Source organism: Monodelphis domestica, chromosome 7 (genome assembly GCF_027887165.1).
Source record: "Monodelphis domestica isolate mMonDom1 chromosome 7, mMonDom1.pri, whole genome shotgun sequence".
In the NCBI taxonomy this organism is placed as follows: Eukaryota; Metazoa; Chordata; class Mammalia; order Didelphimorphia; family Didelphidae; genus Monodelphis; species Monodelphis domestica.
In genome coordinates, this window is record NC_077233.1 from 188,423,449 (window position 1) to 188,451,166 (window position 27,718).

General features: G+C 36.0%; 1 protein-coding gene across 4 annotated transcripts in view; it reads right to left on the reverse strand.

The window, feature by feature from the left end:
* The window catches only part of SNX29 (sorting nexin 29), an 825,026-nt gene that overhangs the window by 670,854 nt on the left and 126,454 nt on the right, over positions 1–27,718 (reverse strand). For 3 of the 4 annotated variants that reach the window (XM_056806179.1, XM_056806182.1, XM_056806181.1), the window contains one exon: positions 22,927–22,986. The exons of the other annotated variant lie outside the window; for it this stretch is intronic. In XM_056806179.1, the coding sequence (XP_056662157.1) occupies positions 22,927–22,986 (60 nt within the window). The remainder of the gene's footprint in view (positions 1–22,926; positions 22,987–27,718) is intronic. 4 annotated transcript variants of the gene reach the window in all.

Below are 27,718 nucleotides of genomic sequence, written 5' to 3' on the forward strand. Positions count from 1 at the left end.
TGGTTAAAGAATCCAGCAGTTGTCTTCAAATATCTGAAGGCAAGTAATCTAGAAGAAGGATTAATATCAGTTTATGTTGCTATAAAGGACATAACTAGGGTTGCAGATTGCAGGAATACAAATTTTAAGGAAGAGATTTCAACAAAGAGAATGGGAAATCTCAAAATTTACTTTGTTCTTTATTACTGAGGAATTTAAGATCAGTCAGAGAACTGTTGTAAGGATAAGGGATAAGGGATAGGGAAAAAAAGTATGGATTGTCTGAGGAAAGGAGGAGAATTTAGACACAAACCCTGGGAGAAGATTCTGGAAAGAGAAGTTTGTGGAGATGAGGATCTTGGGAGTTACTGAGTTTAATGGTCACTCCTGAATTGGCTTTTCTCTGAGCTAGAAAGGAGGACTTTTGATCTACCATCTCCTGAGAACAAACTAATCTTGTGGAAAGATTAGGAAATTCCTGGGTTTGGAGAACTGCCTTGGAGAAGATCTGTCCTTCCTGAAGTGCTGAGACAACTTGGTTAAGGTAAACCCAAGGGTTTTTCACCTGGGTCTTTGGGTTTAGCTGGGAAGCCAACCCCAGGCTTGGGAAATGAGGTCATCTGTGAGTCTTTCATCCTGAGCCTTTTAGAGATAATCTATACTAATTAGGCTAATTAAGGTAGTCTGATAATTTGGGGTCTAGATAAGATCAGAGAGCTAGCAGGAAGAGCTACATTAGACAAAGAAAGGCAAGGTGGGGGAAAAGGGGAGAGTCATAGGAAGGTGAGAGGAGCTGGAGCTGTATAGATTTAGGATTTTATCTACCATTTTCCTAATCCTCAATAAACTTTGTTTTATAATCTGAAGGGGTTGTGCTTTACTGGCCCTGGGAAAGTTCCTATTTGTGTTTTTCTATCAACCCATCTAGGTCATTCCCAATGAATCTATCTCGTTTTGGAGATAGATTTCTTTTTCACTGTAACACATACCTACATGGTGCCCTAAAATCCCTTCCAACTCCAGAATTCTCCAAGTAATCCAGGTATGGAATTCAAAGAGAGGAGAAATTGATTAGTTCCCCAGGGAGTCAGTGAATGTGTCACAAAGCAGAGAAATTTGTGTTGGACCTAGAAAGGATAGGTATAACCTAATAGGAGAAGGTGAGTTAGGAATGTCTTCAGGGTGGAAGGAAGCACAATGTCCCAGTGTAGGAACGAGTGATGAGTGTTCAGGGGGCTATATTAGACCAAATTAGCTATACTATCTATGCGGGATATAAGAGTAGATTAGGCTGGAGCAGCTAGGTACCCACAATGGATAGAGCACTAGTCCTGAGGTCAGGGGGACCTGGATTCAAATATAGCTACAGGCATTTCCTAGCTGTGACCCTGGGCAAGTCCTCATTGCCTAGCCCTTACCACTCTTCTACCTTGGAACCAATACACAATATTGATTCCAAGATGGAAGGTAAGGGAAGAAAAGAAAAGAAAAGAAAAGAAAAGAAAAGAAAAGAAAAGAAAAGAAAAGAAAAGAAAAGAAAAGAAAAGAAAAGAAAAGAAAAGAAAAGAAAAGAAAAGAAAAGAAAAGAAAAGAAAAGAAAAGAAAAGAAAAGAAAAGAAAAGAAAGAAAAGAAAAGAAAAGAAAAGAAAAGAAAAGAAAAGAAAAGAAAAGAAAAGAAAAGAAAAGAAAAGAAAAGAAAAGAAAAGAAAAGAAAAGAAAAGAAAAGAAAAGAAAAGAAAAGAGGTAAGGGCTTAAAAAAAAAAAAGGAAATTAGGCTAGAAAAACAAGGCCCTAAATGCAATGCTAAAAAGTTGAGATTTTTATCCTATAGGCAGTAAAAGCCATTTAGTTTTTTCATAAGAAAATGACAAGATTGAAGCAGTTTGCTTTCCTGCCTAAAATTCCTAAAAAAAATAATATTGAATACAGAAAAAAATACATTTGAAATATTTTGAATAAATTAAAACCAAGATAGAAAAAAGCTAACACTACAAAAAATATTTAAACTAATTCCAGCAACGATGATTACAATATAGAATATCATAAAAAATATACAATATAACAGACCATTTGCATCCTATGAAACATCTTTCATATATAAGTTCTATAAGGATAGGGGCAGGGCAAGATTTGGAACCCTAACTTCAGGGCTGAGAAAGGAGAATATGAGTTGGAGCAGAGGATGCTGGGAAGGAAAACTGACCTGAAGGATCTACAGAGAATTCTGGGGGCTTCTGATCTGGGTCCTAAACCTAAGAAGGCCTGTTCTGGGACTGAGGACTTGACAGAAAGCTACCCGAGACCACACTGAGTCAACATCCAGTTTCCTAGAGATCATTCCTCTATCAGACATCTTCAAAACATCTTTTAATTGAGAAGAAGATATTTCAAACACCAAAAGGGGTCTGTGGACTCCTGGAGGAGGGATCCCTGCTCTCTTGCCCTCCCTGTCTCCTTACCTCTGTATCTTTGCACCTATTCTCTTATTAAATGTCAGGCCAGTTAAATAATTATAAAGAATAGTTGTGGAACTATTTAGCTGGGGAACAGGTCAGAGACCCTGTGGTTGCAATAACCTCATTCCTCAGGCCAAGGATTGAATTAGGGAACTTTTGGGTGACCTTGCCCCCCCCCCCTTTCCATTACCCAATTACCCTAAAAATCCTTTATTAAATAATACTAGCAGGCAGATTTGTGAAGCCTCTCAGTATAGTTTCAAGTAAAGGTTCAAGAGTAAAGAACAACAGGGAGTCTTCTGAGTCAACCCTCTCTGAGGCTAAGTCCTGCTGGGATTAGCCTTCAGATCCTCTTGGTGAGAGAGATACTGAGGACATCCTTAGATTTAGTTGGTAGGGAAAGCCTGCATTCAATTCCCCTCCAGCCATTTCCTCAGGGAATTCAGTGCTGAAACTAACAACTGTTTTTCACAAGGTAGAGGGAGAAAGGCAGTCCCTAGATCTTTACAAGCTTAGGCTCTCTCCCTGTCATACTGACCCAAATCCTGAAGCCCTCTCCTTACTTCACTGTTACATCTTCCTAATCAGTGGAGAAGAATTTTTATTAATACACCAAGAATCTCCATTTTTACAGTTCACACATGAGGATGATCAGATTACAATATAGGAAGAAAAGAAAAAAGTATATATATCATCTGCTAGACAAGTTCATTCTATGTTTCATTCAGACCCCATAGAGATGATATGCATAAAAGTAGTTTGCAAACCTCACAACACTATATAAATGTTAAGTTATTATTATGATTATTAGAAGTTATTAAGCATTTTAAGAAACTAGACAAATACTTGTTTCTGTTAACAAGACACTGAGGGTTAAAGGGTATTCTGTGAAATTAAATGTATCATAATCTCTGTTCTTCAACTTTTTCATTGTACCAAAAGTATGATGACAGGCTTACAAATTTTTTTTATTCCTATCAAAAGACTAAGCAGAGGAGTTCTACACAACAAATTAAACATTTTCTTCCTTCTTCCTGCTCACATCAAATTTTCTCCATCTAACCTTAAAGGAGGGGGGAAAGGAAGAAACAATGATCTTCTAAATAACCTTCAAATATTGAAAGCCAGGCTTCCAGCAATGAGCATTTATTTCCTTGCACATGCATTAAAACATATACAGCTAACTTTTTAACAGTTTATAATTTTATTTTGGAATTTTAATTTTATAAGTATTCTTTCATAACAATGATCAATATGGAAGTATATTTTTCATGATAATACATTTATAATCCAGATTAAATTGTTTACCATCTCCAAGATGGGAGAGGGAAAGGAGGAAGAGAGACAATTCTGATCTTATTATTTTGGAAAATGTATGTTGAAAATTATTATTACATGTAATTGTAAAAATAAAGTATCTCTAAATAAAACTAAATTTTAAAACATAGCTAAAAAATTTAATTCTTCAATCACATATTAAATCACTAATAAGACTCAAAAATGAAATAATCTTCTATTCACTTTCCAATGCTAAAGTTTTTTTTTAAACTAATGGAAATATTTTTTAATTTATTTATTTAATTTATTTATTTAGAATATTTTTCCATGATTGCATGGCTTCCCTCTTTCCCTCCCTTCCTCCCATCTCTGTGTATAAAGTTCTCCTGGTTTTGCTCCTTTCACTCTGCATCAATTCCTGAAAGTCATTCCAGTTCACATGGAATTCCTCCCATTCATTATTCCTTTTCAGCACAATAGACTCCATCACCAACAGATACCACAATGTGTTCAGCCATTCCCCAACTGATGGACACTCCCTCATTTTCCAATTTTTTGCCACCACAAAGAGCACAGCTATAAATATTTTTGTACAAGTATTTTCCCTATTATCTTTTTGGGTAACAAACCCAGCAGAAGTATGGTTGAATCAAAGGACAGTTAGTCATTTAAAGCTGTTTGGGCATAATTTGAATTGCCTTCCATAATGGTTGGACCAATTCACAACTCCACCAGCAGCGTATTAGTGTCCCAATTTGCCACATCCTCTCCAACATTTATTACCTTCTTTTCCTGTCATGTTAACCAGTCTGCTAGGTGTGAGGAGGTACCTGAGAGTTAAAACTTGTGGAAATATTGAAAATAGATATCTGCAACAGAGTCAAGGGCCTCAGTCTAAACCATGACACTAGCCATGAAAAAGGGCAGATTCAAAGATTTTTTATCTAAAACAATTTTTTGTTTTTTTGCAGAAAGGTGGGATTATCTGTCCTTAGCTTTTATCTCAATGAAACCTTGAAAATTTTACAAGCTTTCAGTTGTGCATCAAGGGCTCAGGAAATTGGAAAATTGTTTGTTTAAGTCAAGGTCTGTTTTGAGTCCTAAAAAGGGTCAATGGGATGGCTTTTCAGTCATCGTTATTTTTATAATGAAAAAATCTCTCTAGTGAAGATTGGTGGAAAATTTGAGGAGTATACAATGTAGTTAAAATGAAATTATTCAAGTCTTTCTATTTATCATAGAAGAAAATATGGTCAGTAGACTCTCCTGAGAATTAGGTTGCTCCATCTGAAACTTTTAGCAGGGAAAAAAAAAAACTTACCTAATTAACTAATACACATGAACCAGTAGGTTACTAGGAAAAAAATACCTGAAATTTCTCTCTATGTGACCAAATTCTGGGCAATGTTTAGATTCACTTGGCTCTGTGTCCATAATTTCAATCAGAAATCAAAGCTGAGAGCTTCCATGAGTGATGATTTGCCCTGCTATTACCACATTTATTCCCAACTAGAAAGCACATTCTTGAAAACACCTCCACATAATATGCTCTGATTCCTGGAGAAGTTTAATCCATTCAATTTAGGAACTCCCACCTTAGACCTGAGCTTTTTGATTGATGAGTTCAAATTCAATTAGCCCTTAATAGCTAGCCAGCCCTAGAACAGAAGAGATTTTCACAAACATTCCAGCTGTCTCTTCAGAACATTTTACCATCTACTCTACAACCATTCACATGCCCCCAAACCCACTTTCTACCTCCTATTTTGGTCAAAATAACCAAATCAATACTGCAGTTTCTTCTGGAGTGAGAGAAAGTCAATTGACATCCCTGTGGATCAACTTGCCATCCCTGCAACTCACCATATTAAACTCCTTGACAGCAGGGACATACCACTTTTGGTTTTTAATTTCCAGTCCTTAGCACAGTGCATGGCACATAATAAGAACTCATTAATGTTTCTTTTTTATTCATTCTTTTATGTATCCTAAAACTAAGATGAAAATGAAGACTGATTAACTCAGAATTCTCAAGAAGTTTATCTATTACTGCCAAATTCTGATCTTCTCTTTTATTATTCATAATTAATATCTAACTCCTCTATCCTATCACTTGCCATCTTGATCATTCATTTCTCAACTTTATTACCATCTCTCCATTCACATAGCTACTACCTAATTCATGCCCTTATCATATCTCACCTGGATATACTGCAATGGCCTCCTAATGAAATTTCCTTACTTCCATTCTCTCTCCCTTTCAAATCTGCCCTTTAAACAGTTGCCAAAGTAATCTTCCTAAATGGCACGTCATAATTCCCCATGCTTAAGAATTACTGCCTATCACATGTAAAATAAAATAAAATTTAGCATCAAAAGCATTTCAACAATGTGGAAGCAGTCTACCCTGCCACAATTATTTTACCTCAACATACTCAATGTCCCAGTCAAACTGGCCTTCTTGCTATTCCATAAATTTAACATTTGATCTATTTCCTTGCCTTGCAAAAGATATCCTGATGTCTGTACTCATTCTTCATTTGCTCCCTTAAACTTACTTTCCTACAGGATTTAGTGGACTTACACTAACTTCCTAAAACCTGTCTTGACCTACTTAATTGTTAGTTTCCCCTGCTTCCTCAAAATATCTTCTATTTCCTTATCTGCTTATAAATTCTTTCAAAATCTCAGCAGAATATATGCTCCTTGAGGGCAACTTTAGATACTTATTAACTGTGGAATCATGGTTAAGTTACTTAATTTCTGGCTACCTCAATTTCCTCATCCATAAAATGGAGATTATAAAAGCAACCAACTCTCAGGGTTATTATGAAAATAAACTGAGATAACATTTGTAAAGTTTTGCAAACCTTAAAAGTTCTATATAAATGCTAGCTATTATTATTATTATTGTTACTCAAATACATGAAGGATCTATGCTTTCAGCAAGGTAAAGAATTTGCATTATGAGAGCACCTTCTGGCAATAAAGATCAACTGATTTGTGACAAGCACAGAATCAGAGAATTTGAGAGTTTGAAGGGGCCTTAAAAGCCATCTAGTCCCACCTTTACCTGACATTCCACAGCATCCTTAACAAGTAGTTTATTCAGTCTCTGTTTGAAGACTTCTTATAAGGAAAAACTTTATTTCCTGAAAAACCTGTTACTTTAACAAAGAAGTTTTTCTTTAACATCAAAATTAAATCTTTCTAACTCTGACACATCACTTAATTGGGTTCTCTAGGGTCAATTTAATTGAATAAAATTCCACTTTCATGTGACAGCCCTTTAAATACTTCCCCCAAAGAAAGATTTTAAGACCAAACAGGAGATAGAGAATATTACAAAATGTAAAATGAATAATTTTGACTACATTAAATTAAAAAGGGTTTGTACAAACAAAATTAGAAGGGAAGCAACAAATTGAGAAAAAAATCTTAATAACAAAAACCGCTGACAAAGTTATAATTTCTCAAATTTAAAAAGAGCTAAATCAATTGCAAAAAAAATCAAGTCATTGTCCAATTGATAAATGGACAAGGGACATGAACAAGCAATTTTCAGTCAAAGAAATCAAAACCATTAATAAGTACATGAAAAGGTGTTCCAAATCTCTGATAATCAGAGAGATGCAAATCAAAACAACTCTGAGGTTTCACCTCACACCTAGCAGATTGGCTAACATGACAGCAAAGGAAAGTAATGAATGCTGGAGGGGATGTGGCAAAGTCGGGACACTAATCTACTGCTGGTGGGGTTGTGAACTGATCCAACCATTCTGGAGGGCAATTTGGAAATATGCCCAAAGGGCTTTAATTTAAATGACTGCCTTGCCCTTTGATCCAGGCAAATCACTTCTGGGTCTTGTAAGGGGTAAATTTAGTTTTTTTTTAACTGAATATAAATTTAGTTGGTCACCAGGGATTAATTCAAATCCCAATAAAAATACTCAAGTCACCTTGGGAATTTTGTGGTGGTTTAATTAATATAGAGGGAAGGAATTAAGAAGAGGGAAAAGGGTATAAGATTTCTCTAGCCTGAGCCAAGGGAGTTGAGACCTTCCAGCCACGAGGCCTCCTTTGAGATGAGGGGCCTCCTAGGAAGATGGCATTTTTAGGAAAGGTAAAGGAAAAAAGGAATCAGCCTAAACTCAGAGAGAGCTCAGGGAAGACCCCTCACCACCAAACCCAGATAAGAGCTGCAGGCACACCAAGACACCAAGACACCCAGCACGCTGCCACCAGCCACGTCTCCACTGCGGAAAAAAAAGCCAGAGCCACCTCTCCATGAAAAGAGCCCAGAGAGAAGAATGGACGCAAAATATATAGATTGTTTTTTACATCACTTCCTGCATCTCACATGTACCAATGGTAGCTTAAGCTTGACTTAAGACAGCGCAGCAGGGGTCTGTTAGTTGTTTCTGATTTGTCATTTGCTACCACATGTCTGTCATAGGCCATCCTTCTCAACACTTAATCCTTAAGTAGGGGTGGAGACATTCCTGTTTGTTAGACTAAGCAGGGTGTAGTAAATCTAAAATTAATAGTTTTTACCCCAAAGAGATAACAGGGAAAAATATGTGTACAAAAATATTTATAGCTGCATTCTTTGAGGTAGCAAAAAATTAGAAAATGAAGGGATGCCCTTTGATTGGGGAATGGCTAAACAAATTGTGATATCTGTTGATGATGGAATATATTGTGCTAAAAGGAATAATGAAATGGAAGAATTCCACGTGAACTGGAACGGCCTCCAGGTATTGATGCATAGTGAAAGGAACAAAACCAGGAGAACCTTAAACACAGAGACAGAAGGAAGGGAAAGAGGAAAATCATGTAATCATGGAAAAATATTCTAAATTAATTAAATAAAAATTTTTAATTAATTTTTCAGGAAGCAATGAGGGCTAGAAACAGGGTTGTGACAGCACAAATGGTGAGAAAGGATGAATAGGGAGATATATATTTTTAGTGATAAAAATTAAAGGGCTCTGAAACTGGATGCAGGAAGCAAAGAAAAGGGAGGGAATTAAAGACTATTAATTATCTGTGCCTAGCAAATGAGAGAGTGGTGATAGTCAAAAGAAGCAAATGATTTTTTTTCAAATAGGGTCTGGAGAAAAGAAAAAAACTTTTAGTTTACTTCTTAACACATTTTATTTAAAATACATCCAGGTGAGAAAGTCCTAGGGAGCTGCATGAGGTAGGAAGAGGTTAAATTAGGCAGTTGGTGTTTTAGGTAGGATTTGAACCTAAACCTTGAATTCAAGTCCAGTATTCTACCAATTATACCATACTGCCTCTATTATTCATTTTAGGTCCTGAATAAATATGTTAATTGATTAATTCAGTAAAATCTCTTCCACTCAATATTTTATGACCTGAAGCTTTTTATTAACTGGTACTTCATAGCTATAGTGCAATGGTAACTCTTATTCATAATGATGACCCTAAGACAATGAAAGATTCTAAAGCTTTTCTTAATCCTTAAAAGGAAATTAAATTATGTTCAGTATAACTATAGTTTTACATGTATTTTACCTTATTCTAATTCAGAGAAAATTGATATACCATTCATAGCACATACAGTAAAGTACATCATTTCTTTCTATAAGTACAGTTTTCTCCAACATATAAACAGGTTGTGAAGATTGGATTGCTACCCATTTTGGATTTTAACCACAAAAAAGATGTGAATATCCATTTCATATATTGAGTGGGAGGTTTGTGACCCATGTGTGAAAGAGTGGGCAGTCCTGGAGTGGAAAGTCAGTTGTGATTGGCAGACATAAAAATTTAGGGGAAGTGACACACGAAGAAAAGGTCTTTAAAAGTGGAAACAGAGACACACAAAGACACTCGGACTTAAGAGTGAAGACGGCCTTGAAAGGAGTCACTTGAAGTGAAGTCACTTGGAGTTGACGCTGATAAAAGAATCTGCTGATTGAACTGACAACATGGTGAGTGTAGAGGCTGACTTCCTTCCTTGCCCTTTCTGGAGGCATGAAAGGCCCATCCTCTTGAGACTCCTGGCCTTTGAATTCCTATCTGGCTCAGAGGAAGTCAGAGCTCTCTTTCTCTCTCTCTCTCTCCCTTTTCTCTCTTCATTAATATCTTCCCTCTATTGTAAATAAACTACCTTAAGTTCCATTTTACTTTAGTAATTAATTTTGGGGATTTAGAAATTAAATCCCTGGCAACCAATTAAATATTCAGTCTAACCACAAAAATTAACAAGGTTGCATTTCCAAAAGTTTTGTTTTAAGTCAATTATTTGGAACTCAATATGGGTTTACATATATAAACAATGCTATAAATAATGGCTAAGCACAAAAATGCCATTTAAACCATAAAGTACCTAAATAATAACTGAAGTCCAGAATCCCCATGTCACCTAGGAATCCTTAGCCTTGAGACAAGACCAATTTCTCCCCCAAACCCCTGCATATCCATACACCTGAGGAAGATGGGGAGTAAAGGAAGGGATAGAAAAACGATATAGAGATGATAGAAGATGGTCAATGCAGGTGGAAGGCAACATTCCCCAAAAGGTGGGAAAGGGGGTTAGGTAGAATTTCTAGAGCCAACAAATGCTCCAAGAGATAACAGCATCCAGAAAGTAAGCCAACAAAAGGAGAGAAGGGCAAAGAACTATTTCCCTGTATGGCTTATTGGCTTATTTCTGAGGAGAGTGATTGTAAGACTAGAAGGACTTGTCTATACTTACTATATTCCAACTATGCATCCAGGAGAATATTAGATTAGCATTGTGAACATATGCACATCACCAGAGAATCTGCAAACTCTTGGGAAAATTGATTTTTCTAATTTTTCTAATCTAATGATATTAATACAATTTTAGACTAAAACTTTTAGTTGTTCTCAAGGGCATGTCACTTTCAAAATATAAGCAAAGCCAAGTGGAACTTCCTTAAATGCCTAAGATTTAAAGTGAGAATATATTGCACTCTTTTATGTAATTAGGTCAGGAATGATTTTGGAAAGCTTTGCAAAACATTTTTTTAGAGAATTCTAAAGAGAATCATGAGCAATCTTCAAACAGAAGGCAATTTCAGAAAAGTAATCTCAGCCTCCAGGAAATTTGCAAACTTTCTGGGAAAATGGATTTTTCTTTCATTTCAAACACAATCATCAGATACATCATGTGAAATTAGAGCCCAAGAGTGATATCCCAACTATGGGACAGAGAACACAGGCTATGACATATCTGTAAGTCATTTCTACCAAGCACTAAGCCGCACTAAGAATGATGGGCAGAGGGGGCAGCTGGGTAGCTCAGTGTGTTGAGAGCTAGGCCTAGAGACGGGAGGTCCTAGGTTCAAATCTGACCTCAGACACTTCCCAGCTGTGTGACCCTGAGCAAGTCACTTGGCCCCCATTGCCTAGCCCTTGCCACTCTTCTGCCTTGGAGCCAATACACAGTATTGACTCCAAGACGGAAGGTAAGGGTTTTTAAAAAAAAAAAAGAATGATGGGCAGAATCCCAATAAACACTCTGATACTACAACTCAAGATGCCATGTGAGAAACTTAAGAAAAGAAAACTTTCAGTGGGATAGTTGGAAAATATGTTCTCCCTCTTCCTAAAAGGAAAATGGCACTTTTCTTAACAAAGACACAAAAATGCCTTGGAACAGCACAAATCATATAACCCAAAGCCCCCACAACAGGCTATGGCACATTTCATTATGTGGATGTGATACATGCCACAGATGGTAAAACATGTATCAACCCTTTCACCCATTAGTGTGCATTTTCAGTCTCTAGTACAATCTCTCTATGTATATTTATTGCCCTCAGAATGACTTGTAACAGCATTTGCAAATAGTAAGAAAAACAGTACTCCAATATTCTGAATTTTTTTTATTTACCTCAGCAAAAACTGCTCTTAGAGATGTCCCTGAACTACTCTGCAAAGGAGCTTTTACAGTGACTGCAAAAACAGAGAGAGGCTAAGATCCAGCATCCTAATAAAATCCACTCTCTGAAGACTTTAATTTCTTTACATTAGCATTCAATGTTAACATGCATTCACATTCTGCCACAGTGCTCTGCTGCTCTTGTTCTCAGGCAGTAAAGTGGGTAACATGGGGTTTACTTTCATAGAGCTAATAAATATTACACTTCACCAACCACAAGTGACATACAATAGCAGAGTTGCTGTCAGTACTATATAATTTTCTTTCTTCTTCCCAACACTGCACATTTCATTATTTGTTTAGTCTCTATCACTGTGATCTCCTTCTTTATTACCTAACAAAGTACAAATTTCAAATGACAAAAGATTATCTTTTATCCTCCCAGGCCTTGAAAAGTTTGATTCATTGAGGTTTCCCCAATTCTCCTCTTATACCTTGAGACATGAAAAACGAATTTGCTGCTCTTTTCATATGACTAAAAGGCAAATCTTCATGTATCTCAAAGACCACTTGGGATGTGACAGCACTGGGTCAAGCTGCAGCCACACTTCTAATAGGAAATGTAAATATCAACTTCAATTGCTACTCTCAGATTATCACATCACTAGATTCTTCAAGATGACCATGGAAACCTTCAACAATGCTTAGAAAGCTCCTCCATTAGGTTTCCTCTATTGATTCTGATTGTCAATGAGACTGAAACAACTCTTTTTCCACTGAAAGTCTTTTCCAAATCAGTATTCAAACCTCCTAAAGAAAGCAGGAGGGAGCAGCTGGGTAGCTCACTGGATTGAGAGCCAAGCCCTGAGATGGGAGGTCTTAGGATCAAATCTTGCCTAAAGACTCCTCCTAGCTATATGACCCTGGATAAGTCACTTAACCACCATTGCCTAGCCCTTACCACTCTTCTGACTTGGAACCAATACATAGCACTGATTCTAAGGTGGAAGATAAGGGTTTTATTTTTAAAAGGAAAACAACAACGACGATGGCAGGACCAAATCAGGCAAAATGGCATATCAGAAAGACCAATGAATTAGGTGGGCCAAGAAATTTGCTCTTTCAAGAATGGTATGATTTTGAACAAGTCTCTATCAGTTTATTCATCTTTCAAAAAAGGGAACTGGACTAGATCAAGAGTTCTAACATGGGGTCTGTAAACCTATCTTTAATATTTTGTCATTGTATTTCAATATAATTGTCCTCTTTTGTGATTCTATTTATTATATTTTATTCATTTAAAAGTTGTATTCTATGAAGAGATTCACAGGCTTCTCTGACAGTTAAAGGGATCTATGCCACAGAAAAAAAGTTAAGAACCTCTAGACCAAAAGATCTCTAAGTTTATACACAACTTTAAAATTCCATATTCGATCATCATTTCTCATTTGAATATCATTTGAGAACCACATAAATTAGCACAGGTTCAGAAAGTGTTCCACAAATATTAAGCTACAGATTCAAATAGACAAAACAGGCAAATTAAGAAATCATTTTTAATTCAATCATTTTTAATCATTTGGAGATTGTACTATCCAAGACTTGAAGCTTCATAACAATACTATAACAATACTGGTATTTAAATGACAGGCCTTTGTTTCATGGAAAAGTTTGGTGTTATTAAAGGAGCTCTACAATTTCCTGAAGGCAGTTTACCCTGCTGTCCAATTCCTGCTTAATTCCGGGCCCTACTTACTGATTTTCTATCTGTATTACCATAGAAGATATATATAGATATATAATATATATAAATGTACCGATAACTCTATTAACTATTAGTTCACCTATGTCACAATCTAAACAATAGAGACTTTTCATCCATATGGTTTTCTTCCATGAGTATCACAGAGGTCAGTGGAGAAATGCATAGGGAGTAAATTAAGAAATTTGGGGGAAAACATAATTAAAGGATATAATCATAGCAATATGTCAAAGAAAAAGATGGGCTGATCAGATGGCAAGCAATAAAGATAACCAATGGATAGCTCATCTTCTCCATGATTATCCATACAATGTTAGAAGGAATATCCCCTAGAAATTTGGATAGAGTTCACCTCCAGTAAACTTAGGGCAGTATATGAACAAGAGTAACATAGGGTAGAAGATGGCGGCATAGAGGCAGCAAAAGTTCAGACCTCTGAAATCCCTTCCTCACCAATTAAAAAAACAAATCCTACTAGGGGACTGAAAACCAAATCTAACAACAGGACAGAGCTAAGGATACCCACAAGTTCTCCTATCAATACAGACATGATCCCTGGCAATGACTCATTTGTAAAGAGGCAAAAACAAAAAGTTGTAATAGTGTTCAGAAACTAGACATTAGCACCCCTGGGCTAAGTGTTTGTTTGGGGAGAGTGCTCTACAAAATATCTAACAACTAGTCATCAAATCCGAACCTTGATATCGAGAAGTAACTCATTTCACTTTTATATCAATCTAATGATTATTAGTTTTTTCTTACATCACAAATTTGCCTCTATCCAACTTCCACTAATTTTTCTAACATACAGAGTAGAGCTGAACAAGTTGTATCCTTCATCTACATGACCTTCAAAAACTTGAAGACAGCTCCAGACCCCCATGTTAACCACTAAGTCTTCTCTTCAACAGATCAAACAACCCCCAGTTTCTTCAATTGTTTCTAATATGGCTCAATTTTGAGACCTTTCATGATCCTTGCCATCCCCTTCTGAACATTTTATGATTCATCAATGCCTTTCCTCTCTCTATGTTTTAAACCTATTATAATGACAACTATGAAAAACCAATGCTTAAAAATGTCCTCCACAAACCCTGGACTAAGACATGGTAGAAGCATGTCTCTGAAACTTGGATCACTGATGTTTATGAGAGGTATGATATGAAATAAGCATGAGTAGAGAGCTAGTTTCATGTAATAAAAATCATTGTGCATTGGTAATTAGGAAACTTTGGTTCTAGTCCTAATTCCATTAATAATTAGCCATGTCACAATATCTCTGGGCCTTTTTTATTCATCTTTAAAATGCTGAATGAGTTCTAGGGTCCCCTTCTGCTCTGAGATGCTTAGATTCTATGATCCAGAAAAAGCTACATACATATAAATAGTCTTACTGCCCAGTCACTGCCATCAACCATGATGTACAATAAGTCCCATTCATCTGTTACTACTCCAGTTGGCCAGATGACAACTCAAATTCAACCTATGGAAACCATGACCCTTCCTTAGCTAAAGCACTAAATGTACATGTTCCCAAGGTGCTAGATACACATCTGTTCTGATGGCCTCACATACCACCAAGCAGGGGTTAATTGGTGGCAAGGAAGAATTAATTACATGAGAAATATTCATAAATAATTAGAATTTAAAGCTTCATAGCTTCCTTCTGCCCTCAGGTTGCAGTATCATATGTACAGTCAATTTCCATGCTGCCTCACACACACAATCTCCTCTTAATTAAAAAGTAAAGTTACCAAGAGGACAAGGAGAGAATTCTCACACCCAGACTGGTTTTTCACATTACCTCCCACTGTAACTAGGCATGTATGCAGGGAAATCTGCTATTATAAATAATGGCAACAACTTTTTATTAGCTCTCTTCCTAAGGCTCTTAGGGTGCTTTTAGTTCAGTCTCTTATACATCTGCAGTAGGAAGAGACCTGGATTTTTCTCCAACTATTTTATAATCAAGTGATTTGAGGCCTATCAAGGTTAACTGGAAGATTCAGAGTTCACATAGCAAGTTACTAGCAGTGGAAAAAGTGATACCTAGGTCTCATGATAACCACACCAGAAAAAAAATAATAAATTAAAACAATAATTTTTCATTATTTCTGTTGCATTCTTTTAGAACAAAGAACTCTAGGGTATGTCAGGATAATGTTTTATATAACATAGTAAATGATAAGTACCATGTTCCTTTTCAGAGAGATTGCTTTTAACCAAGTTAAGTTAAAACTGTGGCCCCCATATCAAATTTCCCCACTTCATAGAGTTCATGGCTAGTAAGGTGCAGGAGAAACATTATTTTTTAAAAAAAAGTAAGTAAATTCATGAGAGAACTGTTATGTGAAGTCCAACATTCATTTAGTTCAAGTTTATTTTCCAAATTTTATAGATGAGAAAACAAGCTAAGTACTTGTCAATGCTAAAATTCAAACTAAGGCCTTGTGACTCAGCTCAACTTAGAAACAATTTGACCTTTATATCATATCTCCAGCCCTCTTTCAAAGTATGTTGACCCCTAATTTTGTACCATGTGCTCTAAAAAGCTTTATAAGCCACTCTCAAATAGAAACACTATCGGACTCCAATGTGCATATAGGAGGAAGACACACAAATAAACCGTATTATTTCCTACTCATTATAAATGTACATACCCACATTTGGGCATATGTATCTTTATCTACATATTTATATACACCCAATCAAAGAGTCTCAATAAGCTTCTTACAGAAGCATTTTAAATATTTTGGATTTAATTCAGATTCTATTTAAAACCAATTATTCCTACTGGGCTTATTAACATGTTCTTAGAACTATCTAGAATATAAAGTACATATTACAGATGGGATGAGAGATAGAAAAGAGAACCAAATATATTTTCAACTAGCCAAACAAAATAGTAAAGAATTCCAACATGAGAAATGTGCCAACTATTTTTCTATCTAAAGAATTCAATGAACAGCTTACAAGATCTACTATACCTCAGGAATAGTCCTTCCTGACCACTTCCTCTGGCATCTCGTGGTCAAATAAATATTTGGTGTGGAGCTTGCATGAATTAGTCAGTCTAAACTCAGCTTATAGTTGTATATTCTATAAGGTTCCTTAACTAAAAATATGTTGGGAGTCCTTGGAGAGCAGGCTTCTTTACTACATTCAAATAAAATAGGGGGCTGCCTCCTTATCCAGAAAAAAAGGCTATCCATGTGAGGTTATGTAAGATGTTAATCAGGGTTGAGAAAAGAAAGCATCTTCTCTCTCCTCCTTCCAAGTCGGTGAGAAGCCACAAGGAGCTACAGTTTCAAACCCAAGAACTGAAATTCCATTTATTTTCACTGGGTATCAACAGGGAGTATAGTCTGATTTCCTATAAACTTATCATATTCTCTCTCCAACCCAATCCTGTACTGTCAGGGATGCATTACTCCCCAGATCTGTTTTAAGTTCCCTTCTACACATAGTATGCTGGGGGAGAAACGTTTAAATACTACTAAGAAATAATTTAATTTCACTTGCTAAGTTCCAATAAACCAGGCACTTCATGGACTTTCCAGCTTCTAAGACATAGAGTTAGGGCACTGTTGGCATATCACTATAGTCTTAATTCTTTACATTTTTATCTGTTCTTGCAGACTTCAGTCAACACCTATCACTCTTAAATTCACAATAAATTCAGCAATTGTCTTCACTCTTCCATTCTAAATTCTTCTGGATCCATGAACATACTTGCTAAAAGAATCAGTCAAATAGGCATCTTTGCTTTTCCTTGGGGACCTTTATGTCCTTCTTGAACCTTACTCAGTTACACAATTTCTCTCACAACACCCACCTGAGTCCTAGCAGTACAGAATAAAGCAAATGTCACCAAATACCTGTTGTCCTTGATGTTCTTGGGAGGGCAAAAGTCCATCCAAACAGGCCAAATAAGTACAAGCAAGTACCCAGAGCCAACCATGTCTCTGTCCATTCCTTCTACTTGGGTTCAGTTCCCCATTGCAAAAGAGGTAAAGGGTACTTAAACTAAGGCTTTTTTTCTGACTGAAAGCTGGACTTCCTCCATTTCATTAAGCTTCATGATTTGAAAAAGGTTCAGCTTCATTTCTGTAGTAGAGATAAAGGCAAGTGGAGGAGGCCTCCATACAGAATAGACTAGGCTGAAAGATTTCATCTGCTTCCTGAAAATGGCCTGAATGCTGAACAACCAAGCAGATGAAATGTAATGTAATGTGGCCTAAATTTTATATCAAAGTGAATATTCCTTTTCCTTTATACAATATTCTGATCCTAAGGGAAGATATGAGAACTACTGTGATTTCACCATTGGTTTAGACTTACTTCAATCACTGACAAATTAATATGTATACTGACATGAGATTTTGCAGAAGCAGGAAGGTGGAGCAGTGGATAGAGCACTGGCTCTAGAGTCAGGAAGACTCTAGCTTTTTACTAGATGTGTGACTCTAGCCAAGTCACTTGAACTCTGTCTCAGTTTCTTCAATTGTAAAGTGCAGATAACAGCACCTTCCTTGAAGGATTATTGTACACATTAAATGAGATATATGTAAAGCACTTAACACAGTGCCTGATATTTTGTAAAAGCTATGTTTATTCCCTCCCCATCCTCCACATATGAACTAGGATTTCTAAAGCCATATAGCAACAAGCAGGTTTCTCAGATAAGAATGTTATTCATCTTTTATTTTGCATTTGGATAGAAAACAAGTCAAATAAGCTCACTATAATAACATAACTGATTCTCGTTTTTTTTATTAAAACTCTATAGTTTGCATTTTCTTCCTTACTTTTTTACTTCATATTTCATAAGTGAGCCAAGCTTAGGATATGTAAACTATAAGGACAAGGGTTACATTTGTGACTTCTTTAGAACTTCCTCTACCAATTCAGGCTGTCACCTTCTTTGCAACATCCAGTCTTAAAAAGTTGCCAAGAATCAATGACACATGTAAAATCCAGCTGAATTGCACATTTGGCTATAGGAGGGAAGATGGGAGAGGGGAGGGAAAGAACATGAATCATGGAATCATGGAGAATATTCTAAATTAATTAATTAAATTTTTTTAATGTTTTTAAAAAAAGTTGCCAAGAGCATTGAGAAGTTAAGTGACACCTAGGGTTACACAACCAGTATATATTGAAGGCAAGGGACTTACTGACAAACAGGCATCTAAGTTATTCCCAGGAATTACAAATCTGAATATCTGAAGAAAAGGTAGATCAGATATTCTCTCTACTCACTGTCTCTACCAAATCAAAAGAAATAAAACAACTAAAAGGCTGATGGGATAGAAGGAAGAAGAAACTTATTCATTGGTCACTAATTAGAGGAGTTGTACAAAAATATTCATAGCCAAGCTCTTTGTGTTGTCAAAAAATTGGAAAATGAGGGGGTGTCCCTTGATTGGGGAATGACTGAACAAATTGTAGTATATGATGGTTATGGAATACTATTTTACTAAAAGGAATAATGAACTGCTTGATTTTTATAAGAACTAGAAAGACCTCCATGAACTGATGTAGAGTGAAACAAGCAGAACCAGGAGAAAATTGTACACAAAAAGTGAAACATTGTGGGACGATCAAATCAACTTTGTTACTAATGGCAATGCAATGAATGATCCAGGACAATTCTAAGGAACCTTTGAGAAAGAATGTTACCTACATCAAAAGAAAGAACTGTGGGATGTGATGATTAAAATAGTGGAAGACATAAACTGTGGTAGTTAAAAGAGTGTTTGGCTTAAATTGTGACCTCAGAAAATATGGTTTCAAGACAGTGTCTTGTTTTAAATCAAATATAAGGTGGTTGCCAGGGAAAAATTCCCAATTATTAAATATACCCAAGTCAGCTGGGTTTTATAGAGATTTTAATTCATACAAATGAGGAATTAAAGAAAGGGAGAGAGAGAGAAAAAAAGGAAATAATGAGAAAAAGATAGGCCGACCCAGGCCGGCCCTGGCCAGCCCAGGCCCAAGTCCTAAGAGAAAGATTAGTCAGTCTTTTATCCACTCATCACAAGATTTGTCCAAGCAAACATTCCAGTGTTCAGAGAGACACCAGTTCAGATTTGGCCAGCTGCCATCTCCTGAGAGAGTCCTCTGAGACTCTCTTCTGAGACTGTCCTCTTGAGACTGCCCTTGAGACTGTCAGAGTCTCCTCAGAGGGAGCTCCAGCGAGAGTTCCAGCGAGAGTCCCTTGCTCTCAGTTTCTCCTCTTCTTTTAAAGGGAATTTTCTCCTATGTCTCCTCCCCTTAGTTCTCACATCTACCAATCACAATAGACATTTTCCAAAGGACAGACCATTCTTAATTCACACCTAAGAAGGCTTGAACTTTTGATTAAGTTCACACCTGAAAAACCTCGAGTACGTTTCTCACCTCTTTGCTCCTTGTAAATTCATAAGTTGCCTGACCTTTGTAGGTACTTAGCACCCTTTTGTATTAGATCTAAAAATAGGCACAGCTTAAGAACTTTTGCTTTACTATAAGTATGGGTTTAAGTATTTTTCATTGTTCAGCAAGGAGTTTCTTCCCCTAAAGCAGGCTTAAGCAGGGGTGGAGTAGAGGTCTCACATTCCTGATCTAAGTTCCTTCATTGTTTAAATGGGGAATGGTCTTAACCAAACCTTATGAAGTAGGTTCTGAGAATTTTTAAGGTTCACAATCCCCCCCTGATGATCATTGGGAGCCTAGTCTCCCCATTGATCATTTAACATAATCATCTTGTTGTCCTAAATGCACTTCTAACTACAGATATATACAATATTAAATTTTCTAAGAGGAAATTAGAGTAGTGAGGGAGGAATAGAAAAGAAAGAAAGAAAAACCAATGTTTTGCTAGGCGCATTGACAGAAAGCCAAATTAGGGGCAGTCCCTTTTGACTTAAATGTATACAGGGAGTAGAAATGCAGAAGAAAAACTATAATTTATCATTTGTTTATATGGGTATTTTGGTTTTAAAAAGATTATTCTATTACAAAAATGAATAATGTGGAAATAGGTATCAAGTGATAATATATGTATAACCCAGTAGAATTGCTTGTCAGCTCCGGAAGTGGGGAGTGAAGAAGGGAGGGAAAGAACATGAATTACATAACCATGGAAAAACTATTTTAAAATAAATCTAAAAATATAAAATAAAATACATGCAATAGAAAACAAAACTAATTAGTTAGAGGTTTAGATGCACTAAGTAAATGTACAAAATCCAGTACCCATAAATCTGAAGAAAGTATTTAATCTGGACAAAAGGAAAAGATCTCGCCCTTTTGGGATACACAAAGGAAAAGAAGATAGAATAATATTCCCCCTTTCTACCTATCCAAGTCTTGCTCAAGTCTCACATGTCAGAAGTCAATGTATTGCAGTAGACAGCATGCAAGTTTTGAGTTAAAGACATAGGTTCAAATCCCAAGGTAGTCACTTATGACTTGAGTGACCCTAGTAACATTACTCTGACCCCTCTAAGCCTCAGTTACTTATCTGTAAAATGTTGAAAGTTAAACTAGATGAACTCTCAAATCCCTTCTCGTTCTAAGATCCTCTCATCTTAGATCCCTCAATTATTCTAGTTCCCACTGATCTCTCTAAACTTTACCACAATCAGTCTACACAACACTATTTTCCTTTTCTCAAACACTGTCTTATCTTTTTCTACAAATGTTTCATGTGTGATAAACTAATCTATGCAACCAACTTATAAGATCCTTGGAGATGAGGTTCATTTCTTTTATAGCTCAAGAATGAGTATACAATAGGTATTCAAAAAGTCTATTGGTTACCTAACTGACTAAAAGAAGGTAGTAGCTGAAAAAGGCCCAGACAATTGCTCTTTCTCTTCTCCAAAGTCCCATCCTCAGGCACCACTGAACAAATAGTAGAAGAAGTATCCACTAGGTTTTTGGTTTTTAATTGGTTAAGACTCTAAAGAAGGAAACTACCAAACTTCCCATTCAGCTCTGAAAACTCACTTGTGATGCTGAAAGTGGGACAGTCGCCCTGCCCAATCAGCAAATGGCAGTTACAATCAGTAACCAAAGAATCACCAATGGAATGGCTATCCCCTTTAAAAGAATGAGGCAGGGGCAGCTTGGTAGCTCAGTTAATGAAAAGCCAGGCCTTGAGACAGGAGGTCCTGCATTCAAATATAGCCTCAGATACTTACTAGTTGTGTGACCCATGGCAAGTCACTTAACTCCCACTCCCTAGCCCTTACCACTCTTCTGTCTTAGAACCAATACACAATACTAGTTCTAAGACAAAAGGTAGGGGTTTAAAAAAAAAAAAGAACTAGGCAATAGGATTTAGATTTTAGTCTCATGGTTAAAGATAGGTCTGCAATCCCACATATGCCGTCTTTCCTGATCTCATGCTACATAATCTCAAATATCTTTATGCCAGATCTGAAGGATATCATTTTTGTCTCTGATGAGGGCTCCTCTTGTCCTTGTAGTTAACATCAGAAAGTATTGTTTCAGACTATATGTTCACTCTGTCATTCTAGTTAGAAAGGATGAGTTATTCTCTTTTTTAAATCACATTCATAAATATTTCCCCAAGCATTAAAATAAAGTAACAAATCTACTAGGAAAACTCTGCCAGCTCAACCCTGACCTTTCAAATTTTCTCTTCTAGTTTTCTGTCAAGTCCTAATGAATGCAAGAGTCTTATTCTAGTCATGTCAATCAAAACAGCAAAGAATTATGTGATTAACTTTATTTCCAAAGGAAACAATAAACACAAATTTGTTTTTCTCTTCAGAGTTATGACTTTCTTAACACAATGACCAAAGTATTATCAGCATTCTCAACCACACATGAAAGGGATAAGATAAAATCAAATTATGTAACCAAAACTTTTAAGTTTCCCTGTGAAACCAATACTAATGTGATGAACTTGCTGTGGTACTTCTAAGCTACTCATTTTGTTATTAAGATAGGGAAGAGCATTCAGTCCCTAAAGGAGAGATTGTCGAGCAAGAGAAACTTAGTGAAGATAAGATGATGGTAAAATCTCTTCTGAAAGCAATAATTCTTTATCTCCTTCCTCCTACACACTCACCTAGCACAAACCAAACCTAACTTTACCCACCACTGAGCTCTATATCAATACATATAAGCAGTCTTGTTTTTGACCCTCAACTCAATAACTTTAATTAAATATTTATAAGAGCAATCCCTTGCAAAACTATTTTAAGCGGAGCATTCCCCAATAAAAAACATCTCTCTTCTCTTTTAACAGATTCTTAACAGAAAACCAAAGTTTCTAGGGAAGAAAAGAAAGTCCCTGTAATAGCATAGCATGTCCCTTTATCTTAAACTTTTCTATTTCCACTAACTAACCTGAAAAAATTACTGTTAATGGTTCAACTCCACTCACAAAAACTAATACACACTATTTGGACTTAAAAGCCTAATTTGGTTAAGATCCCTGGTTGTTTGTAGATTTGTTAAGATGTGATTTTCACAAATTGGATCCTTAGTCCAGTTGTGCTTTACTTTTTTGGTTAAATATATCTCCAACTTATAGTAAAAACTGCTGACTTAACTTGTCTCACACTGAAGATTTAGCCTGTCTTCTTTCAACTCTCCAAGGAAGCCCCAGTCTCCTTTATGGATTAGTTCAGCAGTAGAAAAAAAAAAGGAATGTTCATGTGAGTAGAGAAGCAAATCTCTAATGTATAAAACACTTTCATATCAAACAAGTATTCTCACAAAATTTTCTGTGGAATATTAAATGTCAAATCATGGACTTTCTTCCATCTCCTTGTCTTTAAATGTAAATGGACTTGTAATTCCTTTCTCTGGAAGACCCAGAATAAGTCTAGTTCATCATTAAGGAATGAATTACAGGGGATTTAAACTGCTTAACACATATTCTTACATCAAATATTACAAACAGAATCATTGTAACCATAATGTTCTGTGCACCAAATATTTCATGTATACAGAAATCTTAACCAATAAAACAGTACAAGCTGTCACATCAATTAATAAATGTTTAAAAAGAAAAAGTATCACATTAAAAAAAGAAAAAAGAAAAGAAAATCTTCACCAAGAATTTAAATGTCTCCATCTTTCAAAAGTCCTGTCCTAACAACCATCAAAAGGCACACTTTCAGAAACTAAGGGCAACTAGATGGCTCAGGGGATTGAAAACCAGACCTAGAGACAGGAGTACCTGGGTTCAAATCTAGTCTAAGATACGTCCTAGTTGTGTGACACTGGGCAAGTCACTTAACCTCCATTGCTTAGCCCTTACCACTCTTCTATCTTAGAACAGTATTGGTTCTAAGTCAAAAGGTAAGGATTTTTTTTAAAAACTAAAAAAAAAAAATTAAAAGCAAGATAAGCTCTCTAAGGATATATGCCAAACAGCTTGGGTTTAGCGGGAAAGTTTCCCAAAATTCAAAAATCTTAGAATTTTAGAATTGAAAGAAACCTCAGAGGCCACCTAATCCAAACCATACACAAAAGGGACCCCCATTATAACATACCAACAAGTATACATGTGACTTCTGCTTGAAGATCTCCAAGGAGGGAGCCCCTTCCATCTTTAGACAGCTCTAATTATTGGGAAGTTTTATCCAACAAAAGTCTAAATTTGCTTTCTTGCAAATAATGTTTCTTATCACTGTCAGATTTGGAAGCTTGAAGAAAAAGTAGGAAAGCTTTGCTCCCATTAGCACAGTCAGATATTTAAAATAAAGTCAATCAAGTAATTCAGTGTCAGGATGTGGGTGTGATTTTTTTCTTAAATACTCCTGACTTCAAAACTGACCCCTAGTGGAGCATATGTCAAAGAATGGCTTGGGAAGTGGATTTGTAAGAGAAATAAAGGCAAAGCTCCTCCATCTATAGTACACTGATATCTCTATTTTGCTCCCACATGATACATAAAAAAATAGTACTACCAAAACAGAATCATTGAATCATATCTATATAAAGTATCTATTGGGTAGCTGATCCTAACATGCAATGCTTTTCTCATTTCAGTAATGTTCTGGTGTTAAAAAGAAGGAAATTTCAGCATGGACAGTCAAGAAGATATCACAGAGATGGGCATCACAAAAAGTCCAACAGAAAACAGATCCCAAACAGCTGATAAAAAAAAAAAATCTCTTTTTCCCAAATTAAATACTAAGTACCATTCTCTAGAAGGTCCGTTTCTCTTCTATTGTCATCATTTTTCTTTCCCTCTTTGTAGTGAATGAAATTATTCTCAGGTTCTACACCAGTGTTGAATTTAATACTACCTACTTATTTCTCCATTTCTCTAATGCTGGCAAATTTTTTAAAAGTATAATCTATTCACAAACATCTTTTTGACTCAGAAGAAAAATCAGTCTTGAATTTTGGGGATGAATGTAAGTTGTATGATTGAGATTTTCTATCTCTTATTAGTCAAAAAGGGCCATACTTCAATATCCAAAAATTGTCATACACTCATAAATCAGAGGTTCATCTAGGCTAACACTTAGTTCAATGGGACATTTTGTGAGAAAGTCTAATGGTGCTAGACCTACAAGATGTCACTCTCAGAGATTAAGAACAGAGCTTACACATATCTGACTAATTATCCTTTGCTGATGTTGTTGATCTTTTGTTTTCAGAGGGCCAATGGCATCATAAGGTAATGTCTTAACTTGTTGATGAGTTGGAGTTAAGTGAGATAAAGTTGCCCTAAGTAATCACCGTCATTCTCTCTTCTAGAGGCACTAAAGTCTAGTAACAAGCCCAAACTAAGGATGACTGGCAATGGCCAAGATCCAGGGCATGATTTTGGCATTTTTCAATATCTTACCAAACTGAAAGTGTCATATATATATAGCACTTAGAAGGCTAGTGAAACAAATTTTTCTCATCTGCTCATTCTGTTGAGAGAATTCTTCACATACTTGAGATAGACATTCCTCTAACTCAGACCTAACAGTTACCTTCTAATGAATAATGATTTAGAGTCTTTTTTCTATAGATAGATTTGATTATTTCTCAGAAAACTGCCTGTTCATATCCTTTAACCATTTACCACCTGAGGAATGAATTGTTTTCTTATATCTTTGACTCGCTTACCTATGCATTTGAGAAATGAGGTCTTAATTGGAGAAATTTATCATTTTTTTCACTATTATGATTACTGTGTATTATCTGCCATCCTATTTTTCCCCTTTTATCCTACTCTCTCTCTCTCTTCACCCTATATCCTCAAAAGTATTTTGGTACTAACTACCACCTCCCCCAATTTGCCCTCCCTTCTAACACTCTTCCCCACCTATCTCTGGCTTCTTCCTTTCCTACATTCCTGTAGAAACTGAGTGTGTATATATGAGATGTCTAGGCTCTTTTTTTATGGCTTTCAGGTAGTCCAATAATGCTTAAATTATTTCTCCTGGATTTATTATCCAGATCAGTTGTTCTTCTAGTGGTTTCTCACAGTTAACTTTATTTTATTTTATTTTTTCCTTTTTTTATTATTTCTTAATGTCTCGTGTAATTACTAGTTTCCACTTATCCAATTCTAACTTTTAAGGAATATTATTTTCCTCACTGAGCTTTTGTACCTCCTTTACCATTTAGCCAATTCTACGTTTTAAGGCATTCTCTTCAGTGAATTTTTGTATATACTTTTCCATTTGGTCAATTCTGATTTTAAGGAGTTCTTCTCTTCTCTTCTCTTCACTTTTGTGACTCTTTTACCAGTTGATCTACTTTGTTTTTGAAGGTATTATTTTTTTTAGTATTTTTTGTGCCTCCTTTACCAAGCTACCAACTCCTTTTTTTCATGGTTTTCCTGAATCACTCTCATCTCTTTTCCCAATTTTTCTTTTACCTCTCTTATTTGATTTTTTTAAATCCCTTTTTGAAGGGGTAGCTATGTGGCTCAGTGGATTGAGAGCCAAGCCTAGAAATAGGAGATTCTCATTTCAAATCTGGTCTTAGAAAATTCCTAGCTATGTAAACCTGAGCAAGTCACTTAACCCTCACTATCTAGCCCTTACAACATGTCTGCCTTGGAACCAAAACAAAATAGCTTGGGACCAAAATACAATATTGAATCCAAAATGAAAGGAGGGTTTTGTTTTGGGGTTTTTTTATCTTTTTTGAGCTTCTCCAAGAATTCTCTGAGGGCTTTAGACTAATTCATATTTATTGTGGAGGCTTTGATGAAACATTATTAACTCTGATGTCTTCTGATTTTGTGTTCTAATCTCAGCCACCAAAATAACTTTCTATGTTGGATTTATTATTTTGTTATTTAATCATTTTCAACATCTTTCTCTTGACTTTTAACTTTTAAAAAACTGTTAAAGCTAGACACTGTTCTTGTGGTGAAGGGGGCACTATTCCAAGCTAGGAGTTCTTTGCATTATTGCTTTTAGAGCTAGTTCCGGGGATGTTAAAGTCTTCAATTCTTCCAAAGTGGTATGATTTAAGGAGAGGTATATTTAATACTCTCTTGACCTATGCTCTAGTCCATGAATGACCACAAGAACTCTTTCCCACCCTTGAACTGTGACCATGGTCCCTTGCTCTTCTGAGGCTGCAAGTATACTTACATGTGTGTATTCTTGTTCCTCCTTACTCTAGAAACAACCCAGTCTGTGACCTGGATCTACAGATGGGCAATGCAACAGAGTCCTGCACCCAGAGTCAGCAAAGGGTCCCTGTAATCTCCTTCTGAACAGTTGTCAGACACCTTTACTTGAAAGCTCTAGAAGCCATTACTGCTGATGCACCCTGTCATTTACCCTCAAAACTAGTTTAGCCTGTCTGCTGAGAATTTTAGAGGAGAAAGGGATACCTCATATATTATATAACTTCTTGGAGCCACAAATGAAAGTTGGGTGGCAGGTAGATATCAAAGGTGGATAGGCAAACCTGAAAAAAAGGCTTGGAAAGTCTTCACACCAGAGGTTCTAGTCCTCCCTAAACATCCCATCCACCCCAACTACTCTTTAATGACTGAGTTACAGAGGAGCTGAACTGATTCTAACAAATATCTTATCTACCCTTAGATGAATCAAAACTACACTATCTCCAACTGGGTATGCAACTTCACAAAGCTGCAAATTACCTTAAAGAGTATATCTGACATTTGAAAGAATCTGATTTTGCCTCAACAAGTGGATAAGCAATCTATAAAACAATTCTAAATCTTATCTGTTTTATAAACTGCTGACTACCACAGCAGAAGAAAAGAGAGTTTAAAAACAAAAAATTAATCTGGTTTTTTAGAGATTAGGGAATGGGGTGGTTCCATAACAAAAGCCCTTTATCAATGGATATCTAAGAAACTTTATAGCCCCAGTTTTAAAAAAGATATGCATACAAAATTGAAAA